At 44.4% G+C, this 24,641-nt stretch overlaps 1 protein-coding gene across 5 annotated transcripts in view; it reads right to left on the bottom strand.

Annotated features, from left to right (window-relative positions):
* Positions 1–24,641, bottom strand: part of LOC103260478 (protein DDI1 homolog 2) — a 49,945-nt gene that overhangs the window by 12,104 nt on the left and 13,200 nt on the right. For 2 of the 5 annotated variants that reach the window (XM_008058119.2, XM_008058121.1), the window contains exons 3-7: positions 21,647–21,883; positions 18,971–19,097; positions 13,921–14,048; positions 11,341–11,469; positions 2,116–2,219 (exon numbers count right to left, since the gene is read on the bottom strand). In XM_008058119.2, coding sequence (XP_008056310.1) covers positions 2,116–2,219; positions 11,341–11,469; positions 13,921–14,048; positions 18,971–19,097; positions 21,647–21,883 — 725 coding nt within the window. Of the gene's footprint in view, positions 1–2,115; positions 2,220–11,340; positions 11,470–13,920; positions 14,049–18,388; positions 18,474–18,970; positions 19,098–21,646; positions 21,884–24,641 lie in introns of those variants that run through there. The other 3 variants (XM_021712375.1, XM_008058120.2, XM_021712376.1) reach the window with 3 other exon arrangements.

Genomic DNA, 24,641 nt, shown 5'->3' with positions numbered 1-24,641 from the left:
GAGTGGCCACTGCACTCCTGTCTGGGCGACAGAGTGAGACTCCAACTCAAAAAAAAAAAATCTGTTCATTTCTGATTATAAATGTAATACATGTTCATTGTACAAAATTTGGAAAAGTGCAAGGCATAATTAGCAGCCACACCTTTTAGGATCACACAAATGAATTTTTCTTATAAAGTTGAGATCATACCTTTTGCAGTCTTATATTGTGCTTCTTTCACTTATTGATAGGGAATAGCTTGTATTTAAACTCTATACCAATGGTCTCAAAAGTGGTAGATATTCAAGGCAATCTCTACTAAAGAATTCTTTATTTCATACTTATGCTATCCTCCTGTCTTGTGTATATTTATAACCACCTAATACAAAACAGTTGCATACATATATGATTTATTCTATAAAGTTGGGTATTACTGGTCTATACCATGACTACATAGGAAAAGACAACAAGAAGTTAATAAATTAGGCTTCATTTGTACATACATTCATTCATTCCTTTTATTTAGAATGCTATATCTTATTATCAATATGTCTTCTTCTAGAGGAATAATATTTTTAAAAATAGTGACATAAAAAAACTGACTAGATATAAACCCTATTGTGAAAAAAATGTATTACGCAGTAGACACTAACTGCTTCTTCAATGATGAAGCATCATCAGCTAAAGCAGGGAACCCCAACTCTAGTTGGGGATCAGGCCTTACAGCAGGAGGTGAGCAGAGCTTCATCTGTATTTATAGCTGCTCCCCATCACTCACATTACCACCTGAGCTTTACCTGCTATCTGATCAGAGACAGTATTGCAAACCCTGCTGTGAACTATACACGTGAGGGATCCAGGTTGCGCACTCCTTATGAGCATCTAATGCCTGATGATCTGAGGTGATGCTGAGGCAGTGATGCTATATTTCATGATATATTACAATAATAATAGAAATAAAGTATACAATAAATGTAATGTGTTTGACTCATCCCCAAACCACCTTCCTGCCCATCTGTGAAAAAACTGTCTTCCAAAAACTGGTCCCTTGAAGCCAGAAAGATTGGGGACCAGTGACCTAAAGTACATTTCATGAATAGAAAGATAAATACCAATGTAAATTAATATACTGGTTATTCTCCCTGTACTAAATAAACACTTTCATTCCCAACATTACATGTATATCTTCCTTGATCCTGAAGGTCTTCCCAAGTACTGTTTGACCAGCATCGAATACTAAAGATTTACTGAACTTGCTTTACGGGAAATTATCAAAAAACCACTAATCAGGCTGGGCTCGGTGGCTCAGCCTGTAATCCCAGCACTTTGGGAGGCTGAGGAGAGTGGATTGCCTGAGCCCACGGGTTCGAGACCCACCTAGGCAACTTGACGAGACCTCATCTCTACAATGAATCAAAAATTAGCCAGGCTTGGTAGCACGCCTGTGGTTCCAGCTACTCAGAAAGCTGAGGTGGAAGGATCGCCGGAGCCCAGCAGGTCGAGGCTGCGGTGGCTGGGAGCAGCCACTGCACTCCAGTCTGGGTGACAGAGTGAGACTCCAACTCAAAAAAAAAAACAAAAACAACCCTCCCCCCAAAAAACCAAAAAAACCCACTAATCAGAATCCAATACAATCACAAGCATAAGGCAAGATTTGACAGACTCAGAGAGATTTAAGTTGTCATGTCAACCTTTACATGACAACTTAATCTTTTTTTTGAGTTGGAGTCTCACTTTGTCGCCCAGGCTGGAGTGCAGTGGCACACTCACGGCCATCCCAGCGTTGACCTGCTGGGCCCTGGCGATCCCTTTGCCTTAGCCTTCCAAGTAGCCGGAACTACAGGTGTGTGCATAGCCCAGCTAATTTTTTTTCCACTTATTGTAGAGAGGTCTTGCCAAGTTGTCCAGGCTGGTCTCGAACACGCAGGCTCAGGCAGTCCAATCGCCTCGGCCTCCCAAAGTGCTGGGAGTACAGGCTGAGCCACCGAGCCCAGCCAACTTAATCAATTTAAGGGCATTTCCAGGTCTGAAAAGTCATGCTTGCTGGTTTCAAGTATACATAACAAACAGAAATGATGCAATGATAATCATGTTACAAAAAGCAGATGCAAAAAGAAAGTAAAGCTATTAATTACCTGATGCCGTTTAAGCATGTCCAGTCCCAGAAGCATGTCCATGGGCTGCTCCTCAAGGATGGAAAAGGAACACGCCAAGAAATCGCCTTCAATTTGAACCTGAGCTAAAGCACAAGAAGAAGAGAAGTTACTGATGTTCACTTCGAAAGCCCCAGGCAAGCTTTGGAAATGCACCCATCTTTCATGACTTACTTCTTGCAATCAATCAAAATGAAGGCCAAGCATGCAAACAAGTAAGGCAAGTACTAAAATCCAGTAGGACCAATTATCAGTTTAAAAGCTAGTGAAGGATTGCTATTAGATTTTAAATCTTTGCTAATCAGGCCAAGTTATTTTGTATTTCCCTGATTAATAATAAAGTTAAGAAAATTTGCACATATTTACCATTAGGATTTCCTCAAGTGCCTGCTTAAGTATTTCTGTAAATTCTACATTGTCTTTCTTACTGAGTTGTTTTTTTTGGTTTTTTTTTTTTTTTTGAGTTGCTATCTCACTCTGTCGCCCAGACTGAGTGGCCGCTCCCGGCCACCGCAGCCTCGACCTGCTGGGCTCCGGCGATCCTTCCGCCTCACCCTTCCAAGTAGCTGGAACTACAGGCGCGTGCTACCACGCCCGGCTAATTTTTGATTTATTGTAGAGATGAAGTCTCGCCAAGTTGCCCAGGCAGGTCTCGAACCCGCGGGCTCAGGCAATCCATTCACCTCAGCCTCCCAAAGGCGCAGGATTACAGGTTGTGCCACCGAGCCCGGCTCTTACTGAGTTATTGAGTTGGACGATACACACATGTATGTATATTTTGACCATTAATCCTTTATTTATTTGTTTACTTTCCCTACCAAGTCTTTTGATGAAAAATTCTTTTGAGTCGAAGTCTCACTGTTGCCCAGACTGGAGTGCAGTGGCACGCTCCCGGCCACTGCAGCCTCCACTTGCTGGGCTCCGGTGATCTTTCCGCCTCAGTCTTCCAAGTAAATGGAAACCCAGCTAGTTTTTGATTTATTGTAGAGATGAGGTCTTGTCAAGTTGCCCAGGTGAGTCTCGAATCTGCAGGCTCAGGCAATCCACTCGCCTTGGCCTCCCAAAGTGCTGGGATTACAGCCTGATGAAAAGTTCTTAATTCTTTTTTTGAGTCAGAGTCTCACTCTGTCGCCCAGGCTGAAGTGCAATGGCACACTCATGGCCACCGCAGCCCCTACCTGCTGAGCTCAGGAGATCCTTCTACCTCAGCTTTCCAAGCAGCTGGAACTACAGATGTGCGCCACCACTCCCGGCTAAGTTTTTGATTTATTGTACAGATGAGGTCTCACCAAATTGCCCAGGCTGGTCTTGAACCCCTGAGCTCAGGCAATCCTCTTTGCCTCTGCCTCCCAAAGTGTTGGGATTACAGGCATGACCCACCGCACCCGGCTGAAAAGTTCTTAATCATAATGTGGTTGAATACATACATACATATATATATATATTTTTTGAAGTTAGAGTCTCACTGTCACCCAGGTTGGAGTGCAGTGGTGCACTCACTGCCACCCCAGCGTTAACTTGCTGGGTTCTGGCAATCCTTCTGCCTCAGCCTTTCAAGTAGCCAGAACTACAGGCAAGCACTACCACACCCAGCTATTTTTTAAAGTTTATTTATTGTAGAAACGAGGTCTTGCTAAGTTGTCTGGGCTGGTCTCGAACCTGCGGGCTCAGGCAATCCACTTGCCTCAGGCAAGCCACTTTGCCTCTCAAAGTGCTGGGATTACAGGCTGAGCCACCGAGCCCAGCCTGGATGAATATATCAAATCATTTCCTTATATTTTAAAGAACCCCTTACCTACACAAGAGATTCTATATTTTCCTCTAAAAGTTCTCACTTTCCTTTCCACTTCTAGGTATGTATGTATGTATCAATTTATTTATTTATTTAGAGTTGGAGGCTCACTCTGTCACCCAGGCTGGAGTACAGTGACACGTTCACGGCTACCACAGTCTCAACCTGTTAGACTCAGGTGATTCTTCTGCCTTACCCTTCCAAGGCACATATAAGCACACCCAGCTAATTTCTAAAATGTTTTTGTAGAGACAAAGTTTCACTATGTTGCCCAGGCTGGTCTTGAACTTCTGGGCTCAGGCAATCCTCTTGACTCCACCTTTCAAAGTATTGGGATTACAGGTGTGAGACTTGCCCAGCCACATCTACGTCTCAAATCTACCTTGGGTTGCCTTTTGTGTGTGGTGTGAGTCAAGTCCAATTTCTAATTCATTTCTGCACAGGGATACCCAGTCCTCCCATCACCATCTCCTGAAACCTTCTCCACTGCTCTATAAGATTTCCTAGCCGGGCTAGGTGGCTCAGTCTGTAATCCCGTGCCTTTGGGAGGCTGAGGTGAGTGAATTGCCTGAGCCCGCGAGTTCGAGACCCGCCTGGGCAGGTGAGACCTCATCTCTACACTAAAATCAAAAATTAGCTGGGCGTGGTAGCGCACGCCTGTAATTCCGGCTACTCGGAAGGCTGAGGCGGAAAGATCGCTGGAGCCCAGCAGGTCGAGGCTGCGGTGGCCAGGAGCGGTCACTGCACTCCAGTCTGGGCGACAGAGTGAGACTCCAACTCAAAAATAAAAAAATAAAAAAATAAATAAAAAATAAGATTTCCTCTCTCATTTATCAAGGTTCATATAATGATGGGTATACTTCTAGTGGTATCTTCTAGATAGCCCTTTGGTCTTGATAGCTAAAGGCGGATGTTACTCTAGAGTATCTTGCCTACTCTTACAAAAAGGGCCAGTGTTAAATTTAAAATTAGCACAACAAGTTTCACAAAGAAACTATTAGGATTTTAATATTACAATGGCTCTGTGGATGAATATGGGAGAATTGCCACCTCCCAACATACTGAGTCTTCTGCTCCATGGCACAGTTCTCCTTTACTTAAATTCTCCTTATTGTCATAAGGGTTTATTCATGTCAATCATAGCCAAAGTTATACAACTGTACATCTTATCCATCTACAAGGACACAAGAAACTGGAACTTATTTTGTCTCTTCCTGTTACCTTCTCATTTAAAATCATAAAAAAAATCTGAAAACTCAGACTCTGAAGCAACCAGTTTGTGGTATTCCTGCCCAACACTCAGTCCTACTGTGCTTAGGAAAGTAGGAGAATAAGGTATTTAAACTATCTTACGATACATGGATCAAAAAAAGCACAAAGGCCCTAATAAACAGACAAATATATTTCAAAAGAAAGGGGAAAAGGGGCAAATGGGTAGGAAAAACTATAACTTGCAAAGAAAGAAAAGTAACTTACAAGAAACTACTTTATGCCAGGTGCAGTGGCTTAAGCCTGTAATCCCAGCACTTTGGGAGGTGGAGGTAAGAGGACTGCCTGAACTCAGGGGTTCAAGACAGCCTGAGCAATGTGGCAAGACCTGGTCTCTACAATAAATAAAAAAATTAGCCAGATGTGGTGGCACATGCCTGTGCTTTCATCTACTTGGAAGGCTGAGGTGGAGGGATCACCTGAGCCCTGTAGGTCAAGGCTATGGTAGCCGTGAGCGTGCTACTGCACTTCAGCCTGGGCAACAGAGTGAGACTCCGACTCAGAAAACAAAAAAAAAAAGAAATGACTTTATTTGTAAATTTAAGTGGGAAAACAAATATTATTTAATAGTATAGGACATTAAGATGAATAATCATTCAGTGCTTAATAAACTAAATAGGTACTAGTAGCAATATAGTAAAAGCCTTAAAATATTCATAACCTTTGATTCAGTTGTTTCACTTATAGGAATCTTTAAGGAAAAAAAAAAATCAAAACTATACTTTCATGTTATAAGAGAAAACATAACCCAATTAACAACACAAAACTCCAAAAAGACTTAGAAACTGGCCACGGTTATCTCTGCAAATAGAAGCAGAGGTGGGCCCAGAGCAGAAGGGCTGGCGGGAAGTCAGTGCAGGCACAGTGAACCCTGGGACATCATCCTCTCTTGCACTCTGCTCAGGCAGGTGATCCTTTACCTCAGCAACAAAGTAGAGGTTTATTTTCTACAGAATGTGAAACAGAGGCATTTTTTTTTTTTAGTGGGAGTCTCACTCTTTCACCTAGACTGGAGTGCACTGACATGCTCACAGCCATCACAGCCTCGACCTTCCACCTCAGTCTTCCAAGTAGCTGGAACCACAGGCGAGCGCTACCATGCCCGGCTAATTTAAAAAAAATTTTTTTTTACTGTAGAGACAAGGTCTCACCAAGTTGCCTGGATGGGTTTCGAAGCTGCAGGCTCAGGCAATCCACTCGCCTGGGCCTCCCAAAGTGCTGGGATTACAGGCTGAGCCACCAAACCTGGCCAGAGGCACTCTTTTTTTTTTTTTTTTTTGAGTTGGAGTCTCACTCTGTCACCCAGACTGGAGTGCAGTGGTTGCTCCCAGCCACTGCAGCCTCGACCTGCTGGGCTCCGGCAATCCTTCCGCCTTAGCCTTCCGAGTAGCCGGAATTACAGGTGTGCGCTGCCATGCCTGGCTGATTTTTTGATTTATTGTAGAGATGAGGTCTTGCCAAGTTGCCCAGGCGGGTCACGAACCCACGGGTTCAGGCAATCCATTCACCTCAGCCTCCCAAAGCACTTGGGATTACAGGCTGAGCCACCGAGCCCGGCTCAGAGGCACTCTTAACAGAGGTAGGTAGGCATGGAGGAAGACAGGGGCGGAACAAGCAACCTGAAAACCAGGGGAATTAAGTGAAAGTTGACTGAGCCTTTTTATCCCTGCCAACTTCAAGATCACCCTATAGTGAAGACCACAAAGCGCTATGGCTGCCCACCCAGGTCATCTCCCCAACAGCCTTCTGTTGGTCCACTCTTTAATGAGATGTCAAACATCACCAGGTATTTATGAAGACCATTTAAAATAAAATACAAACAAATACAAAACACAACAGAAAGGTTAGAAGACAGAGTTAAAGAAATTCCACAAAAAACTCCAGAAACAATGAAAGAAAGAGAAGAAAAGTAGGGGTCAAGTCCAGGATCAAAGATTATCCTCAGGCTGGGCTTGTTGGCTCAGTCAGTATCCCAGCACTTTGGGAAGCCGAGGCGAATGGATTATCTGAGTCCAGAGGTTTGAGAACAGCCCGGGCAACTTGGCAAGACTTCGTCTCTACAATAAACAAAATATTAGCCAGGTGTGATAGCGTGCGCCTGTAATTCAGGCTACTTGGAAGGCTGAGGCAGAAGGATTGCCAGAGCCCAGCAGGTCTATACTGGGGTGGCCATGAGCATGCCACTGCACTCCAGCCTGGGCAACAGAGTGAAACTTCAACTCAAAAAAATAAAATAAAATAAAAGATTATCCTCTCTGAATAAGACATTCTGGAGGGGAAGAAATCATCATCAGAATAATTCAAAGAAAGTCCCCAAAACTGAAGGACATGCATTTCCAGACTGAAAAGGTTAAAAGTACTCAGTATCAGTACTCAGTATCAGTATCCTACAGTATAGTAGATGAGAAAAGATCCACAGTCAAGTCCGTGGAACTAAAAACACTGAGGTCAGCTGGGTTTAGTGGCTTATACCTGTAATCCCAGCACTTTGGGAGGCGGAGGTGAGAGGAATGCCTGAGCCCAGGAGTTTGAGACCAGCCTGGGCAACATGGCAAAATCTTGTCTCTATAATAAATCAAAAAATTAGCTGTGCGAGGTTCGGTGGCTCAGCCTGTAATCCCGCGCTTTGGGAGGCCCAAGTGAGTGGATTGCCTGAGCCCATGGGTTCGAGACCTGCTTAGGCAACTTGGCGAGAACTCATCTCTACAATTAATAAAAAAAATTAGCCGGGCATGGTAGCGCGTGCCTGTAGTTCCAGCTACTTGGAAGGCTGAGCGGAAGGATCACCGGAGCCTAGCAGGTTGAGGGTGCAGTGGCCGGGAGCATGCCACTGCTCTCCAGTCTGGGCGACAGAGTGAGACTTCAACTCAAAAAAAAATATATATAAAAATAAAATTAGCTGGGTACGAGCCTGTGGTTCCAGCTACTTGGAAGACTGAGGTGGAAAGACTGCCTGAGCCCAGCAGGTCGAGGCTGCAGTGGCTGAGCATGCAAATACACTCCAGCCTGGTGAAAGAGTGAGACTCCTGCACAAAAACAAAAATAAAAACAGGAAAAAAAATCCACTGAGGTAGAAGAGAAGATCTGTAAGCTTTAATAAAAAGAAATTTTTCATAGAAAGGATCAAGAATCAGAGCATCACATAGCAACACTGAGAATCAAAAGGACAATGCCTCAAAATTGTGAAGGAAAATGATTTCCAGTCGAACCAAACTATTAGGTAGAATGCAGGGGGATAAAATTGTTCTGATACCTAATGTCTCAATTTATTCCCATGCGCCACTTTTCAGGAAGATGCTAGAAGATGTACTCCAAGCCGGGCTTGGTGGCTTAGCCTGTAATCCCGCGCCTTTGGGAGGCTGAGGTGAGTGGATTGCCTGAGCCCGCGGGCAACTTGGCGAGACCTCATCTCTACAATAAATCAAAAAACTAGCCAGGTGTGGTCACGTGTGCCTGTAATTCCAGCTACTTGGAAGGCTGAGGCGGAAGGATCGCCGGAGCCCAGCAGGTCGAGGCTGCGGTGGCCGGGAGCGGCCACTGCACTCCAGTCTGGGCAACAGAGTGAGACTCCAACTCAAAAAAAGAAAGAAAAAAAAAAGAAGATGTACTCCAACAGACCGAGGAGCAAGACAAAAAAGGAAGACACGGGATTCATGTCATTCAACACAAGCCAGAAGAAAAAGGAATCGTCAGGGCACGATTAAGGAAGATTCCAAAACAACAGCTGTGAAGTAGGCCTGGAACTACCAGTTCAGGCTTGGGAAGAAGCATCTTCAATAAAATGAAATGAATAGAATACCTGATGTGCCTGAACCTACTTGAAGATTTATGAGCCGGGCTCAGTGGGTCAGCCTGTAATCCCGCATTTTGGGAGGCTGAGATGAGTGGATTGCCTGAACCCACGGGTTTGAGACACGCCTGGGCAACTTGACGAGACCTCATCTCTACAATAAATAAAAAAAAAAAATCAGCCAGGCATGGTAGCGCGTGCCTGTAATTCCAGCTACTTGGAAGGTTGAGGCAGAAGGATCGCCAGACCCCAGTGGGTCAAGGCTGCAGTGGCCACTTCCGGCCACTGCACTCCAGTCTGGGCGACAGTTAGAGACTCCAACTCAAAAAAAAAAAAAAAAAAAAAAAAAAAAAGATTTATGGCTGTACACAGTGGCTCATGCCTGTAATCCCAACACTTTAGGAGACTGACGCAGGAGGATTGCTTGAGGCAAGGAGTTCAATCTGGGCAACAGAGTGAGATCCCATCTCTAGAAAATAAAAATAAAATTAGCTGGGCATGGTGGTGGGTGCGAGTAGTCCCAGCTACTTGGGATGCTGAGGTGGGAGGATTGCTTGAAGCCATGAGTTCAAGGCTGCAAGGAGGTATAATTGCAATACTGCACTCCAGCCTGGGTGATAAAGCAAGATCCTGTCTCTAAAAAATGAACAACAGGAGTTTTATATAACTAGGAAAATGGGATAAGTAGTACATAACAAACCAAATGATCAAGAAAAAAAAAGAATTAATGATTGTCTTTTAATTTTAAAAAAAAGACAATCATTAATTCTTTTTTTTTGAATTGGAATCTCACTCTGTCGCCCAGACTGGAGTGCAGTGGTCGCTCCCGGCCACCGCAGCCTCGACCTGCTGGGCTCCGGTGATCCTTCCACCTCAGCCTTCCAAGTAGCTGGGACTACAGGTGCGCGCTACCACGCCCAGCTAATTTTTTGATTTGTTGTAGAGATGAGGTCTCATCAAGTTGCCCAGGTGGGTCTCGAACCCGCAGGCTCAGGCAATCCACTCACCTCGGTCTCCCAAAGTGCTGGGATTACAGGCTGAGCCACCAAGCCTGGCCTCAATCATTAATTCTAACAGAAAATACTAGACATGAAAGAAAAGCAATCATATTCAATTAGATGGCTCAGTTCTCAAAAGCATTTACACAGTCATATTAGTAAACAGCAAAATACACATGTTATGCAGAAAAATGGAGGTAAGGCACGGAGGCTCATGCCTATAATCCCAGCACTTTGGGAGGCTGAGGTGAGAGGATTGCCTGAGTCCACAGTTTCAAGACCAGCCTGGGAAACTTGGCAAGACCTCATCGCTACAATAAATCAAAAAAATCAGTCAAGCGTGGTAGCACATGCCTATAGTTCCAGCTACTTAGAAGGACCACCTGAGCCCAGCAGGTTGAAGCTGCGGTGGCTGTGAGCATGCCCATGCCACTGCACTCCAGCCTGGGCAAGAGTGAGACTCCAACTCAAAAAAAAAAAGAGGAGGTAATTACCAAAAGAAATCAGCAACTGAAAGTAATTATCAGCCGGGCTTGGTGGCTCAGCCTATAATAATCCCATGCCTTTGGGAGGCTGAGGTGAGTGAAATGCCTGAGCCCGCGGGTTCGAGACCCGCCTGGGCAGCGAGACCTCATCTCTACAATAAATCAAAAAATCAGCCGGGCGTGGTGGCGCATGCCTGTAATTCCGGCTACTTGGAAGGCTGAGGCGGAAGGATCGCCGGAGCCCAGCAGGTCGAGGCTGCCGTGGCTGGGAGCGGCCACTGCACTCCGTCTGGGCAACAGAGTGAGACTCCAACTCAAAAAAAAGAAAGTAATTATCAACCGTCACGGTGGCTCAGCCTGTAATCCCATGCTTTGGGAGGCTGAGGTGAGTGGATTGCTTGAGCCCGGAGGTTTGAGAACCACCTGGGCTACTTGGCGAGACCTCATCTCTACAATAAATTAAAAAAAAAAATCAGCCGGGCATGGTAGCACGTGCCTGTAGTTCTGGCTACTCGGGAGGCTGAAGTGGAATGATCACCGGAGTCCAGCAGGTCGAGGTTGTGGTGGCTGGGAGCGGCCACTGCACTCCAGTCTCTGGGCAACAGTGAGACTCCAACTCAAAAAAAAAAAAAAAGAAAGAAAGAAAGTAATTATCTCTGAGGAGTAGAAAGTAGAAGTGCATAGGAGACCAGTTTTTCTGTTACCAGCAAAAACATACATGTATAGCTTCGATAGAACACAAGATTTAAAATGTCTAGGAATGGGCTAGCTGGATCACACAAAAGAAAGGGGAAAACCCTCCAAAATTTTGAAAATCCACTGCCCTACAAATACTCTACAAAAAGACAGCAACTCCCAGTGCCTTTTGCTCACCTAGATGTACCCTTCCAATAATCTTCTGGGTGCCCACTCCTTTGGCAATCCCTGCCCACCGACGGTCTACCAGTCTCATTATATTACACCTTTCTGCACAAGCTTGGCTCATAATAGTCATCTGGGCACCTGGATGAGAAGAGAAACATCAGATTAAAAAAAGAAAACAAAATCCACATTTGTGGCAAGACTCAAAATACAGCACCAAGGCTTTGTCTCTGGAAAATCATTTCTACCTAGCAAGTGTTCTAACCTGCTTCATTCAATTTCCAGTTACACACTGGAATCTGAAACACAATGTGGAAACAACACTGAGGCAAAGAATGTTCTGTTGCAATGTAATAATTAAATAATATATCTTTTTTTAGAGGCAAGGTCTTGCTAGATTGCCCAGGACTTGAATCCCTGGGCGCAGATAATCCTCTCGCCTCTGTCTCCCAAAGAGCTGGGACTAAACACATGAGCCACCGCACCCAACTTAAATGATATTTTAAAACTTAATCAACAGAAAGCAAAAACACCTGGAATGAGAACCTCTTAAAAGTTCAAATGATGCTCACATATCTACAGATGGCAATGCTAAATTACGCATCACTTTACACTAGGTGGTTTTTACTGAAAATCTAATGCATTTTATGAAGTTATTTTCATATCAAACTTTGGGATACTACAGTTCACTATTTATTTATTTTTTTGAGTTGGAGTCTCACTCTGTCTCCCAGACTGGAGTGCAGTAGCATGCTTTTTGCCACCGCAGCTTCGACCTGCTGGGCTCTGTTGATTCCTCTGCCTCAGCCTTCCAAGTAGTCGGAACTACAGGTGCACGCTACCATACCCGGCTGATTTTTGATTTATTGTAGAGACGAGGTCTTGCCAAGTTGCCTGGGTGGGTCTAGAACCCGCGGGTTCAGACAATCCACTCGCCTCAGTCTCACAAAGTACTGGGATTACAGGCTGAGCCACCAAGCCCGGTCTAAAGTGTACTGTTTAAAAAATATATCTTGCAGTCTCCCCCAAAACTAGAAGTGAGCTCCCCATATTCTGCTCCAACAATTAGACCCTCTTCCCCTTTAAAGACCAGGGCATCTAGAGTATTTTCTTTCGCAATTACATGTAGTCAGCTGGCTCTAATTTCTCCCTGGAATCCTAGCTCTACATTCCTGTATGTTGGACATTTCTATCTCAAAGTCAATGGGTATAAAACTCTTTCTTCTCAGCCGGGCTCAGTGGCTCAGCCTGTAATCCTGAGCATTTGGGAGGCTGAGGTGAATGGATTGCCTGAGCCCGCGGGTTCAAGACCCGCCTGGGCAACTTGGCGAGACCTCATCTCTACAATAAATCAAAAATTAGCCGGGCGTGGTAGTGCACGCCTGTAGTTCTAGCTACTTGGAAGGCTGAGGCGGAAGGATCACCGGAGCCCAGCAGGTCGAGGCTGCGGTGGCCGGGAGCGGCCACTGCACTCCAGTCTGGGCGACAAAGTGAGACTCCAACTCAAAAAAAAAACCAAAACACAAAAAAAACCTCTTTCTTCTCAAGTAATTCTCACTTGAGATCTCCCCTGTCTTTGCCAGTTAACATAAACATAATTATTTTCTCAGAGTCATAAAACCTGGGTATGGTTTACTTTTGACTCTTCTTTTGGCCTTTGCTCTGCTCTCTATGCAAGCCTATGAAAAGTTCTATGCAACTCCCTCGAGGGAGATACCCAGAATTAAGAAGCATAAGACTACTCAGTAGTACATCTCCAAAGTGCTGCACACTGTGGTCTTATGAAAAAACAAAGAGCTGTTAGGGAGAGGAAAGGCACCGACTCAACTGGGAAACTCTCTGACTCTTTATCTGTCTGTTAATTTCTTTTTTATTTTTTTTTAGGTTGCAATCTCACTCTGTTGCCCAGGCTGGAGTGCAGTGGCATGCTCAAGGCCACCACAGCCTCGACCTGCTGGGCTCAGGTGATCCTTCCACCTCAGTCTTCCAAGTAGCTGGAACCACAGGCACGCACTACCACGCTCAGCTAATTTTTATATTGATTGTAAAGACAAGGTCTCGCCAAGTTGCCCAGGTTGGTCTCAAACCCATGGACTCACACAATCCTCTAGCCTTCACCTCCCAAAGTGCTAGGATTACAGGTATAGCTACTGTGCCCAGCACTGTCTGTTAAGTTCTTTAAGGGCAAGAACCATGCCCTGTACAGCCTCACACTCCTCCCAGATCCTGGTAAAGTGCTGGTGTACAGGCCAGGCTGAAATGCCTGATCTATAACCCACGCAGCTCCTTATGGTGCCTTTTTCTAAACCAATTTATTCCCAATTTCTTGCAAAAGTATCCAAGAAATTCAGAACACAATAAGAAGAGCTAGTAAGATCAAAAAGACACTGCAAACTATAAAACTGGTTAAGAAATGATTAAAGAAATAAACCTATGACCAACAAGAAGACGGGCAAGTGGAATAATAACTACTGAGCTTATTGGTTAGCAGTCCAAGGACAGCAGCTACCTGAATGGACACTTGAGATGCCCTTCCTCATGTCAGGCCAGGATGCTAGAGAGGGAAACCAAGACATAAAAGACAGACGTCACCTGAGTCAACAAAGGCTTTCACAGGATGTCCATTCACTTTGCAGTTAATATAAAGCATCACTACTTGGCCAAAACTTTCTGGAGCCTCTTCCATAGCTATTGTCATGTTTTCCTCAATGTTCTGTTGCCTGTAACAGACCAAGACCAGGGACACCAAAAGCATTATTTCCACGAAGAGAAATCAGTCTCAAAGTAACAATACCAAAAACAGGTATGTACATATTTTTTGCCCCAATGATATCAGCTTTGATTCATAAAAAAAATTGGGCTGGGCTCGGTGGCTCAGCCTGTAATCCCGCGCCTTTGGGAGGCTGAGGTGAGTGGATTGCCTGAGCCCGCGGGTTCGAGACCCGCCTGGGCAGCGAGACCTCATCTCTACAATAAATCAAAAAATCAGCCGGGCGTGGTAGCGCATGCCTGTAATTCCAGCTACTCGGAAGGCTGAGGCGGAAGGATCGCCGGAGCCCAGCAGGTCGAGGCTGCGGTGGCCGGGAGCGGCCACTGCATTCCAGTCTGGGCGACAGAGTGAGACTCCAACTCAAAAAAAAAAAAAAAAAAATTGGTTCTCTATTCTTCAACAGATGACTTACTAGGAAGTAGTGCAATACATACACAGCTGGCAGAAAATCTAAAGGCATAAAAATTATCCTCATGCAAAACAATTATGCTCTTTATAAGCTCTGAAATAAGAAAATAAATAAGAAAATTAACTGTAGAGCAAGTGTCAAAACCCCGTTTATCCGGTAGAATGTTAAAAATTCGTGACTGCTAAAGTTTAAACTGAGGATTTACTGGGTGTCTTGGTACATTTCCTATGCCCAGTGCATTAAAAAAGAGTTTACAAGCAGAATACACAAATATTCCAACTACTTGTGCTGCACCTGCAGCATCATCTCCAGGATTAGGTCTTCTTATCTGTAATGAGGATAATTTCTATCACAGGGTTGCTGAGAGGGATAAGGTATTTGGTATATAATGCTCACATAAGAGCAAATGCTATAAAAATGCATCAGTCTACCATTTAAGACTATACCTATGTATCACAGTTCACTTGGTGCAGGAAATACATGAGAAAAGCATATAAAAGGGAGTTCTCACTCCAACAACCAATGTCTTCATTCCCAATCTCCTCTGAAAAACATTAACACTACCAACATCAATGGAAACCAGGTCAGTGGCTGGGCAACTTACCTGAAGGCTGAGACAATAAGAGAACAAAATTCAAGATTTGGGGTAAACTACACTGTAAACCAGGGGTTGGCAAATTACAGCCTGCTGTTTGAGTAAATAAAAAAAAAATTTCTAGGGGTAGAGACAGGCTATCACTATGTTGCCCAAGCTGGTCTCAAGTTCCTAGGCTTAAACAATCCTCCTGCCTTGGGCTTTCAAAGTGCTGGGATCACAGGTGTGAGTGAGTTACTGAATCCAGTCTGGGTAAATAAATTTTTATAGGAACACAGTGACACTAGGCACTTACATATTGTCCTATTGTCTGTGGCTTCTTTCACACAACAGTGGTAGAGCTGAACATGAGCAACAGAGATCGTATGGCCTACAAAGCCTAAAATATTTACTATCTGGCCCTTTATGGAAAAAGTCTGCTGACCTACTGTTCTAAACTACAGTGCCCAACCTTTTTGTAATAATACTCTGCTTCAATTGAACTGATGCCTTTATCAGCCATTCTATAATAAAATATTAATTTCTCAGAATGTCAGGGGCAGCCTCATTTAGTTAAGTTAGGTAAATACACAAGCTATTATACCTCAATGTATATGTAGCCTGTGCAATCACTGGTATAGCAAGTCAAATAAAACTTTTTTTTTTTTTTTTGAGTTGGAGTCTCACTCAGTTGCCCAGACTGGAGTGCAGTGGCTGCTCCCGGCCACCGCAGCCTCAACCTGCTGGGCTCCAGCAACTCTTACGTCTCAGCCTTCCAAGTAGCTGAAACTGCAGGCACGCGCTACCACGCCCGACTAATTTTTGATTTATTGTAGAAATGAGGTCTTGCCAAGTTGCCCAGGCGGGTCTCGAACCCGCGGGTTCAGGCAATCCACTCACCTCAGCCTCCCAAGCGCGGGATTACAGGCTGAGCCACCAAGCCTGGCTCAAATAAAACTTTAATAGGCACTTAATATAACTGCACAGCTTTTACCCTATTGCATATTATTAAATTTAGAAATAAACTAAGATTAATTGTGAACCTAATTTTATATTGACTCCAACTCAAATAAGTTTCAAAAAAATATTCTCTGAGATATAACCAGTTACTTTGGTTATTCTAGACACCATATGTAGAGAATCTCTTCAGAGGCACACAGTTTTCCCCTTCAAAATAATGGATGCACTACCTGCAATCCCACTATTCTGGGAGACTGAGGTGGGAGATCACTTGAGGGTAAGAGTTTGAGAATAAATGTTATCCTGTTTCCTTTACCCCATCCCTGGAAAGAATCATGAGCCACATGATTACACTCCATTTCACTTCTCTTTTTCCAAGAGCTCAGTATCATGGATTGCCTATGATGCCTTCTACCCCTCCTGTTTCTTAGCAACTATTCATTTTTTTTTTTTTTTTTTGAGTTGGAGTCTCACTCTGTCGCCCAGGCTAGAGTACAGTGGCACGCTCACAGCCACACCAGTGTCGACCTGCTGGGTTTGGCCACCAGTGTCGACCTGTTGGGCTCTGGCGATCCTTTCACCTCAGTCTTCCAAATAGCCGGAACTATAGGTGTGTGCTACCACACCCAGCTAATTTTTGATTTATTGTAGAAACGAGGTCTTGCCAAGTTGCCTGGGCTGGTTTGAACCCGCGGGCTCAGGCAATCCACTCGCCTCGGCCTCCCAAAGTACTGGGATTACAGGCTGAGCCACAGAGCCCAGCCCCTAGCAACTATTTTTAAAACTTACATTCAGCCAGGCGCAGTGGCTGAGGCAGAAGGATCACCTGAGTCCAGCAAGTCGACGCTGGGGTGGTCGTGAGCATGCCACTGCACTCCAGCCTGGGTGTCGGAGTGAGACTCCAACTCAAAAAAAAAAAACCAGCCGGGCTTGGTGGCTCAGCCTGTAATCCCGCGCCTTTGGGAGGCTGAGGTGAGTGAACTGCCTGAGCCCGCGGGTTTGAGACCCGCCTGGGCAGCGAGACCTCATCTCTACAATAAATCAAAAAATCAGCTGGGCGTGGTAGCGCATGCCTGTAATTCCGGCTACTTGGAAGGCTGAGGCGGAAGGATCGCCAGAGCCCAGCAGGTCGAGGCTGCGGTGGCCGGAAGCGGCCACTGCACTCCAGTCTGGGTGACAGAGTGAGACTCCAACTCAAAAAAAAAAAAAAAAAAAAAAACCAAAAAACTTATATCCATTCTCTCTTCTAGCTGCAATGTGACCTAGTTCAGATAACACAAGCATCTTCCTAGTTCTCTGGGTAGATTTAACTAGTGAGATTTTTCTCAACGATATTCCCCAATATCTAATACAATTAGTGGGGACACAATCAACAAGAATACAAGTGAATAGCTTAGTGCTGTCATTTGATCTGGCATCTAATTTACACTGATTTCAAATGTAGTTAGAAAAGTAAGAAACTAAAAAAGTACTATTTAACTTCCAAGCTGACAGAGTTACTACCAAGTTAGGCTTCATTTAAGTAACACAGTCCCTAAAAGGCTACTCAGTCTTAAGAGTAGTATGATCACAGTTATGCTCTTCTTATTCTAAGTTCTCCACTAATAGCAACAAAGACCAAATCTTACAGGAAGAGTCACTTGAGGTTGTATGTAGAGAACCTACAGGGGAAAAGCAGCTGGCCTTTAACTCAAAGGAAATGACTGGAGCGTATTCTGCTGTGATCAGCAACGTGACCAAGGCAGTGTCAGCATCACTGTATTTGCTTAGGCTCCACAACTGAAGATTCTGATTCACCAGATTTGGGAGAAGAGCCTAAGCATCTGCATTTAGAAAAACTTCTCTTGCCTGAGCCCGCAGGTTTGAGACCCGCCTGGACAACTTGGCAAGACCTCACCTCTACAATAAATCAAAAAATTAGCCGGGCGTGGTAGCACGCGCCTGTTGTTCCAGCTACGTGGAAGGCTGAGGCGGAAGGATCACCAGAGCCCAGCAGGTCGAGGCTGCGGTGGCTGGGAGCGGCCACTGCACTCCAGTCTGGGCGACAGAGTGAGACTCCAACTAAAAAAAAAAAAAAAAAACTTCTCAACGTGATTTGACTACAGCCCTAGGTGAGAATCACTGCACTGCAGAAATTAGGAGTTGGAAATGTGTCCAGTAGTCAGTGTAACAGTGTAAGAACTGCAGAAGGAACACAGACTTAGGACTACAAGGCTCCACATATGCAGAACAGTCTCTCTAATCCAATCATGCTCAAGCCCTGGATTTAATCAGAACTCATACCACATGTCTAAGGAGAGAGATTCCTATCAGCCTATACAATATGTAGCCAGCCTCCTGGTCTCACCAGATGGGGACTTCTGCTCAGTCCTGGGGTCATCTACCTGGAGCTGTTTTAATGTTGCTGGGCCTACCAGTCGGGGGGGGTCTTCCTTAAAATTTTAGAGAGAAATTAGCCAGGCATGATGGTACACGTCTATGGTTCCAGCTACTTGGAAGGCTGAGGCAAAAGGATCGCCTGAACCCAGCAGGTCGAGGCTGTGGTGGCTGTGACCATGCCACTGCACTCCAGCCTGGGCAATGGAGTGAGACTCCAACTCAAAAAAAAAAAAAAATTGTTTTAGAGAAAAAGTCACTAAGTTAGACAACTATACCTTTGTTTTTTTGTAAGAAAGGAGGATTTATTGAGAGGACAGAAAAGCTCCCACAGTGTGAGGGGACCCAAGGGGGTTGCCCTACCTTTGTAATGTTCAATCAAAATGTGCAGAAAATGTAAAAAAAGAGAACAGCCTAAAAGACTGAAGTCATTATCTCAACTGCAAAACAGGGAAAGTACCTCTCAGCTGATGCCCAACTAGCCAGATGACCTACGGTGTGGGAAATTGGGACTCTCTGAGTGTTATTCTTTAGATGAACAGCAGCTCATTACCTTATATCTTCTTCTATCTTTGCCTGAGCTTCAAGATCAAAGGGGTCAGCAGAAAAGAGACGAATCCTTTCTTGCTCTCTCCGGGCTCGGTCCTGCTGCTGCTCTACTAGAACCCTGGAAAATTTCTCTGCACAAATAAGGGAGAAAAATCTTAAGTACTATTACATTTTCATTCTTCATCAGTACTTTTCCATATCAAACAATCTCTCAAAATTCAACTGCAAGAGATGCAGATAGGATGCCTAAAAACTATTCGAAATGAGCAATTATATTTACTTTCTATTCTAAGGTAAGCCTACTTCATCTAAATTTAGTGTAAAGAAAGTATTTGCAAGAATCTTTATTCTCTTAAGAAGTTACCCATCATACTGTTTCTACTTGAAGATAACAACTTTCCAACTTAAATCAATGGAGAATGGCTACCCCTGTGGCAGGTAAATGCCCCCACGCTTCCCTCCCTTCTGCTCTCATTATCCTAATACCTAGAAACAAAATAAAGCACTACATAATCTCTTGTCCTCTTCTAGTTTCATTTCCTTTATAACATACTCTGCTTAAGCCAGATTGATTAAGTGCAAGCTCCTGTCAGTCTATTTGTATCTTTTAAAATTTTTTATTATTTATTTATTTTTAAAGACAGGGTCTCCTAGGCTGGAGTACAGTGAAACCAACACAACTCATTGTAACCTTGAACTCCTGAGCTCAAACAATCCTCCCACCCTAGCCTCCCAAGTAGCTGGGACTACAAGTGCGTGTCACCATGCCTGGCTAATTTCTCAATTTTCTGTAGAGATGAGGTCTCAGTATGTTGCCCAGGCTGGTCTAGAACTTCTGGCCTCAAGCAATCCCATGTCTTGGCCTCTCAAAGTGCTGGAATTACAGGCATGACCCAATGTGCCTGGTCAGTCTACCTATATTTTGTGTGTTCTGACAAATTGGCAGTAAAATAAAGAAAACACTGCTTGCTACAAAGTTATGTTACAAGAAGAATCTACTACTGCTATTACTTAAATGGTGGTGCACTTAAGTGTGTAGACTTGCCAGGCATGGTGGCTCATGCCTGTAATCTTAGCACTTTGGGAGGAAAAACTTGAGCCCATGACTTTGAGAACAACCTAGGCAACATAGTGAGACTTTGTCTCTACAAAAAATTAAAAAATTAACCAGGCGTAGTAGCACACGTCTACAGTACCAGCTACTTAGAAGGCTAAGGCAGAAGGATCACCTGACCCCAGAAGTCCAAGCTGCAATCGTGCCACTGCACTCCAGCATGGGTGACAGAGTGAGACCCTCAACTCATAAATAAATAAATAAAATAAAAGTGTAATTTACATATGCTATCATCATGGTCTTTGGTAATTAGATATGCTGACATAAGAAATTAAAGAAACCTCACACTGAAGATAAGACAGGAAAAAAAGTTAAAAATAAAAAATAAAGAAATCATGATAATGATCATCTGAAATACTACACACAACATGGACAGATCTAAAAAACATTAAGTTGGGTAAAAGAAACCTGACATAAAGTAAATACTCTAAGATTCCATATATAAGTAGCCTACAAGAGGAGGAAACTGACTAGAAAGGAACACAATGGAACTTCCTAGAGTGAGAGAAGAGTCTTGGATATTGACTGAAGTTACATAAGTCTGTCAAAAGTCAATGAAATTTTGTATACTTAAAATCCATATACTTCTCTCTGTAAGGTAAATAGTGCCTCGATTTAAAAAATGGTCAATTGAGGAATTAGTTATTAAGTGTCTGTTGCGTTTTAAAATGTAACCTAATTTAACTTAAATGAACAGTGAAATGGGAGAAATTTAAAGAAAAAACTATTCATAAAGATGACGAAAAGTCAAACGTTATATTTAATAAAAGAATGGCTCAAATACAGCTCCAGGCCGGACGCGGTGGCTCATGCCTATAATCCCAGCACTTTGGGAGGCCGAGGTGGGAGGACTGCCTAAGCCCGCGGGTTCTAGACCAGCCTGGACAACTTGGCAAGACCTCATCTTTACAATAAATCAAAAAATTAGCTGGGCATGGTGTCACATGCCTGTAGTTCCAGCTACTTGGAAGGCTGAGGCAGAAGGATTGCCCGAGCCCAGCAGGTTGAGGCCACGGTGGCTGGGAGGGTAGTGGCCCTCCATCATGGATGACAGAGTGAGACTCCAACTCAAAAAAAAAAAAAACAACCCCCCCCCCAAAAAAACAGCTCCAAACAAGCTGCTGGCAACAATCCTGCTCCCATGAAAACTAGTGGTAGATGAGGTCAAGGGGCTACCACTTAGCCATACAGGCTGATGGCATGGGACATGTTTGCCATAACTGAAAACATTTCAACTGGGATCAGCTGGCTTGCTGGGGCTCCTAACTTTAATTGAAGATCTAACTAAACAGGCTAAAATATAAATACCTGGGTTATGTGCTGCTAAAAATAATGAGGAAATAAAAAGTAAACTGAGGGAAGCTCGTCTAGATGGATTTCGTCCTAAAATTCTATCACTGTTGCCAACTCAGTCTTTGACATTAGCACTGATTTGCCTCTCCCAGACAACAAATGGGTATGTTCAATAAGCCATGTGACACGGGGTTGCTTGAGCCTCCACATTTGCTGGGATACAGTGACTTCCCCTCAGGTCAGTCTGACAGCCCTCCAAGTCTGTGAGCTTACCAAGGTCTCCACTGAGAAGTGCATCTGCCAGGGGTGGATTGCGTTCCTTTAGCAAGGACAGCTCATGAGGGTTTGCCAGCAGCATGTCTCGGAGCAGGGCTGGGTTGTCCAAGCCCTGAGGAGATGATGCTATTTCTCCAGGAGATGAGTGGGACTGCTGTGCTCCTGGTGGCTGGCGCTGTCGAGGGTTTGATGTGCCAGGCACAGCTATACTGCTGAAATCTATTCGGGGTAAGTCTGTTGGGGAAAATCAATTCAAAGTTTACTGAAATGACTCTCAAAACAAGTGGTTGAAGGAAATAGCAGAACACTTGCTCATTTACGGAATGTAACCGCAGCAAATGGTAACTGGAGACACCCTAACGCCTCTCCTGCCTCTCTCCCACTCTGACTTTGAGTAGACTGCAGCAGGACAGTGAGTTGACAGGAAAGAAGAAAGGGGGGCAGACAAGGGTAATGACACCAAATTTTTGGCTTATAAAATATCCCAGGATATCAAGAATTTATGTTTGTAAAAATTAAAGCTATTACTCTCAACAAATATAACTGCATAAATCTGGATGTGGCTCTTGAGAAAAATCCTAATGTGATTTGATATAGGGTTTAAAGAGTTCTGCCACTTAAAGAATGCTATACATATCAAATCCCAGCACTTTGGGAGGCCGAGGTGAGAGGATTGCTTGAGCCCAGGAGTTTGAGACCAACCTTGACAACACAGGCAAGACATCATCTCTACAAAAAAATTTAAAAATTAGCTAGGTATGGTGGTGCATGCCTGTAGTCCCAGTTACTCGAGAGGCTAAGGCAGGAGGATCACCTAAGCCCAGGAAGTCATAGCTGCAGTGAGTCGTGATTGTGCCATTGTACTCCAGCCTGGGCAACAAAGTGAGACCCTCACTCAAAAAAAAAAAAAAAGAATATCACATATATCAAGTGAACAGCATAAATGTTAGATGCTAAATTCTGCATCAGCTCAAGGAGGTATTTAATAGTTCCATGAATTTACATTTTCATCTGTGCATCACTGTGCTAACTCTTCTCATGCCCCTGGGGAACTGAGCAGTCAGTCTAATCATTTTCCAAGAGAGAAAGACAGGGAAAAAAAAGGGACTTGCATAGGTTTTCATGGCTGAGTACACCCAAAGCTATCACAGATTTAGAGGCTATAACTACCAGGTTCTATACTCCAGGCTGAGTTGAGCTATTAAAATGAAAGGAAAATAAAAGGGAGGATTAACCCTTACAAAGGACCAACATATTGTATGACTCCATTTCTATGAAATGGAATCAATGAAAAGGTAAATACATAGAAAGTAGACTTGTAGTTGTCTAGGGCTGGGAGCTTAGTAGAGGAATGACTGCTACAGGGTTTCTTTTTAAGGTGATGAAAATATGCTACAATTGATTGTGGTGATGGTTGAATAACTCTGTGAGTATACTAAAAAACAGACTTGTACCCTTTAAATGATGAATTGTAGCCGGGGCTAGGATTAGGGTGTCCCCCCCATTCACACCAGGGCCTAGCCAGGCATGGTGACATGAGTCTGTAGTTCCAATTACTTGGAAGGCTGAGGCAGAAGGATTGCCTAAGTCCAGCAGGTTGAGGCTGTGGTGGCCGTGAGCATGCCACTACACTCCAGTCTGGGTGACAAGAGTGAGAAAAGTAAACAAGGAAAGCCAGAATGAGGGGTAGGCCTGAGCAAATCAACATTTCTTCAACCCCAAAAATATATCTGTTGCTCAAACTTGTCTCAAGTCTTCTGAAGCCTTTTGGACTTCAAATAGGAATGCTTAATCTCGGGCTCTGTCCTTTAGCACAGGGTCAGCTAGTCACTTTCTTTTTTCTTTCTTTCTTTTTTTTTTTTTTGAGTTGAAGTCTCACTCTTGTTGCCCAGGCTGGAGTGCAATGGCACGCTCACAGCCACCGCAGCCCTGACCTGCCTTCACCTTTCACCTCAGCCTTCCAAGTAGTTGCAACTACAGATGCATGCCACCATGTCTGGCTAGTTTTTGTAATTTATTGTAGAGATGAGGTCTCACCAAGTTGCCTAGGCTGGTCTTGAACCCGCGGGCTCAGAAAATCCTCTCACCTTGGTCTCCCAAAGTGCTGGGATTATAGGCTGAGCCACTGAGACCAGACTCTTTCTTTCTTTCTTTTTTGAATTTGAGTCTCACTCTGTCACCCAGGGTGGAGTGTGGTGACATGCTCATGACCACCGCAGCCTCGACCCGCTGGGTTCAGGCGATCCTTCCACTTCAGCCTTCCTAGCTAGAACTACAGGCATGTACCACCACATCCAGCTAATTTTTTGATTTATTGCAGAGACAAGGTCTCACCAAGTTACCTAGGCTGGTCTCAAACCCCTGGGCTCAGGTAATCCTCTCACCTTGGCCTCCCAAAGTGCTGGGGTTACAGGCTTGAGTTACCGCTCCTGCCCTTCTTTTTTCAGGTGGCAGGCAGTGAGAAAGAAAGAGAGACACACACAGAGAGACAGAGGGAGAGAGGGAGGGAGAGAGGGAGGAAGGAAAGGAGGGACGGGGAGGGGGGCCCAACCAATGAAAAGGAGAGTGTATGGTATGATCTCTGTGAGATAGTTCATCTACACCAGCCAGCAAAACATATGTGGGTGGGTCCTCTTTGCAGGTGATGGAATTTTATCTCTACCCATTACACATTATCTTAAAAGTCCATTCACTTTAGAATAAAAAAACATGTTTACTTTATAGACCAGATCCCTCTCACCCCCAACCTTTTGGCTCTCTAGTCCACATAGAAATAAAGAAAAGAAGCTGGGCTCAGTGGCTCAGCCTGTAATCCCGCGCCTTTGGGAGGCTGAGGTGAGTGGATTGCCTGAGCCTGTGGGCTCAAGACCCGCCTGGGCAACTTGGCCAGACCTCATCTCTACAATAAATCAAAAATTAGCCGGGCGTGGTAGCGTGCACCTGTAGTTCCAGGTACTTGGAAGGCTGAGGCGGAAGGATCGCTGGAGCCCTG

This window comes from Carlito syrichta, unplaced genomic scaffold (genome assembly GCF_000164805.1).
Source record: "Carlito syrichta isolate Samal-C Ts95f unplaced genomic scaffold, Tarsius_syrichta-2.0.1 Scaffold303214, whole genome shotgun sequence".
In the NCBI taxonomy this organism is placed as follows: Eukaryota; Metazoa; Chordata; class Mammalia; order Primates; family Tarsiidae; genus Carlito; species Carlito syrichta.
The sequence above is the reverse complement of the archived record's forward strand: the minus strand, read 5'-3'. Positions and strand labels throughout refer to the sequence as shown.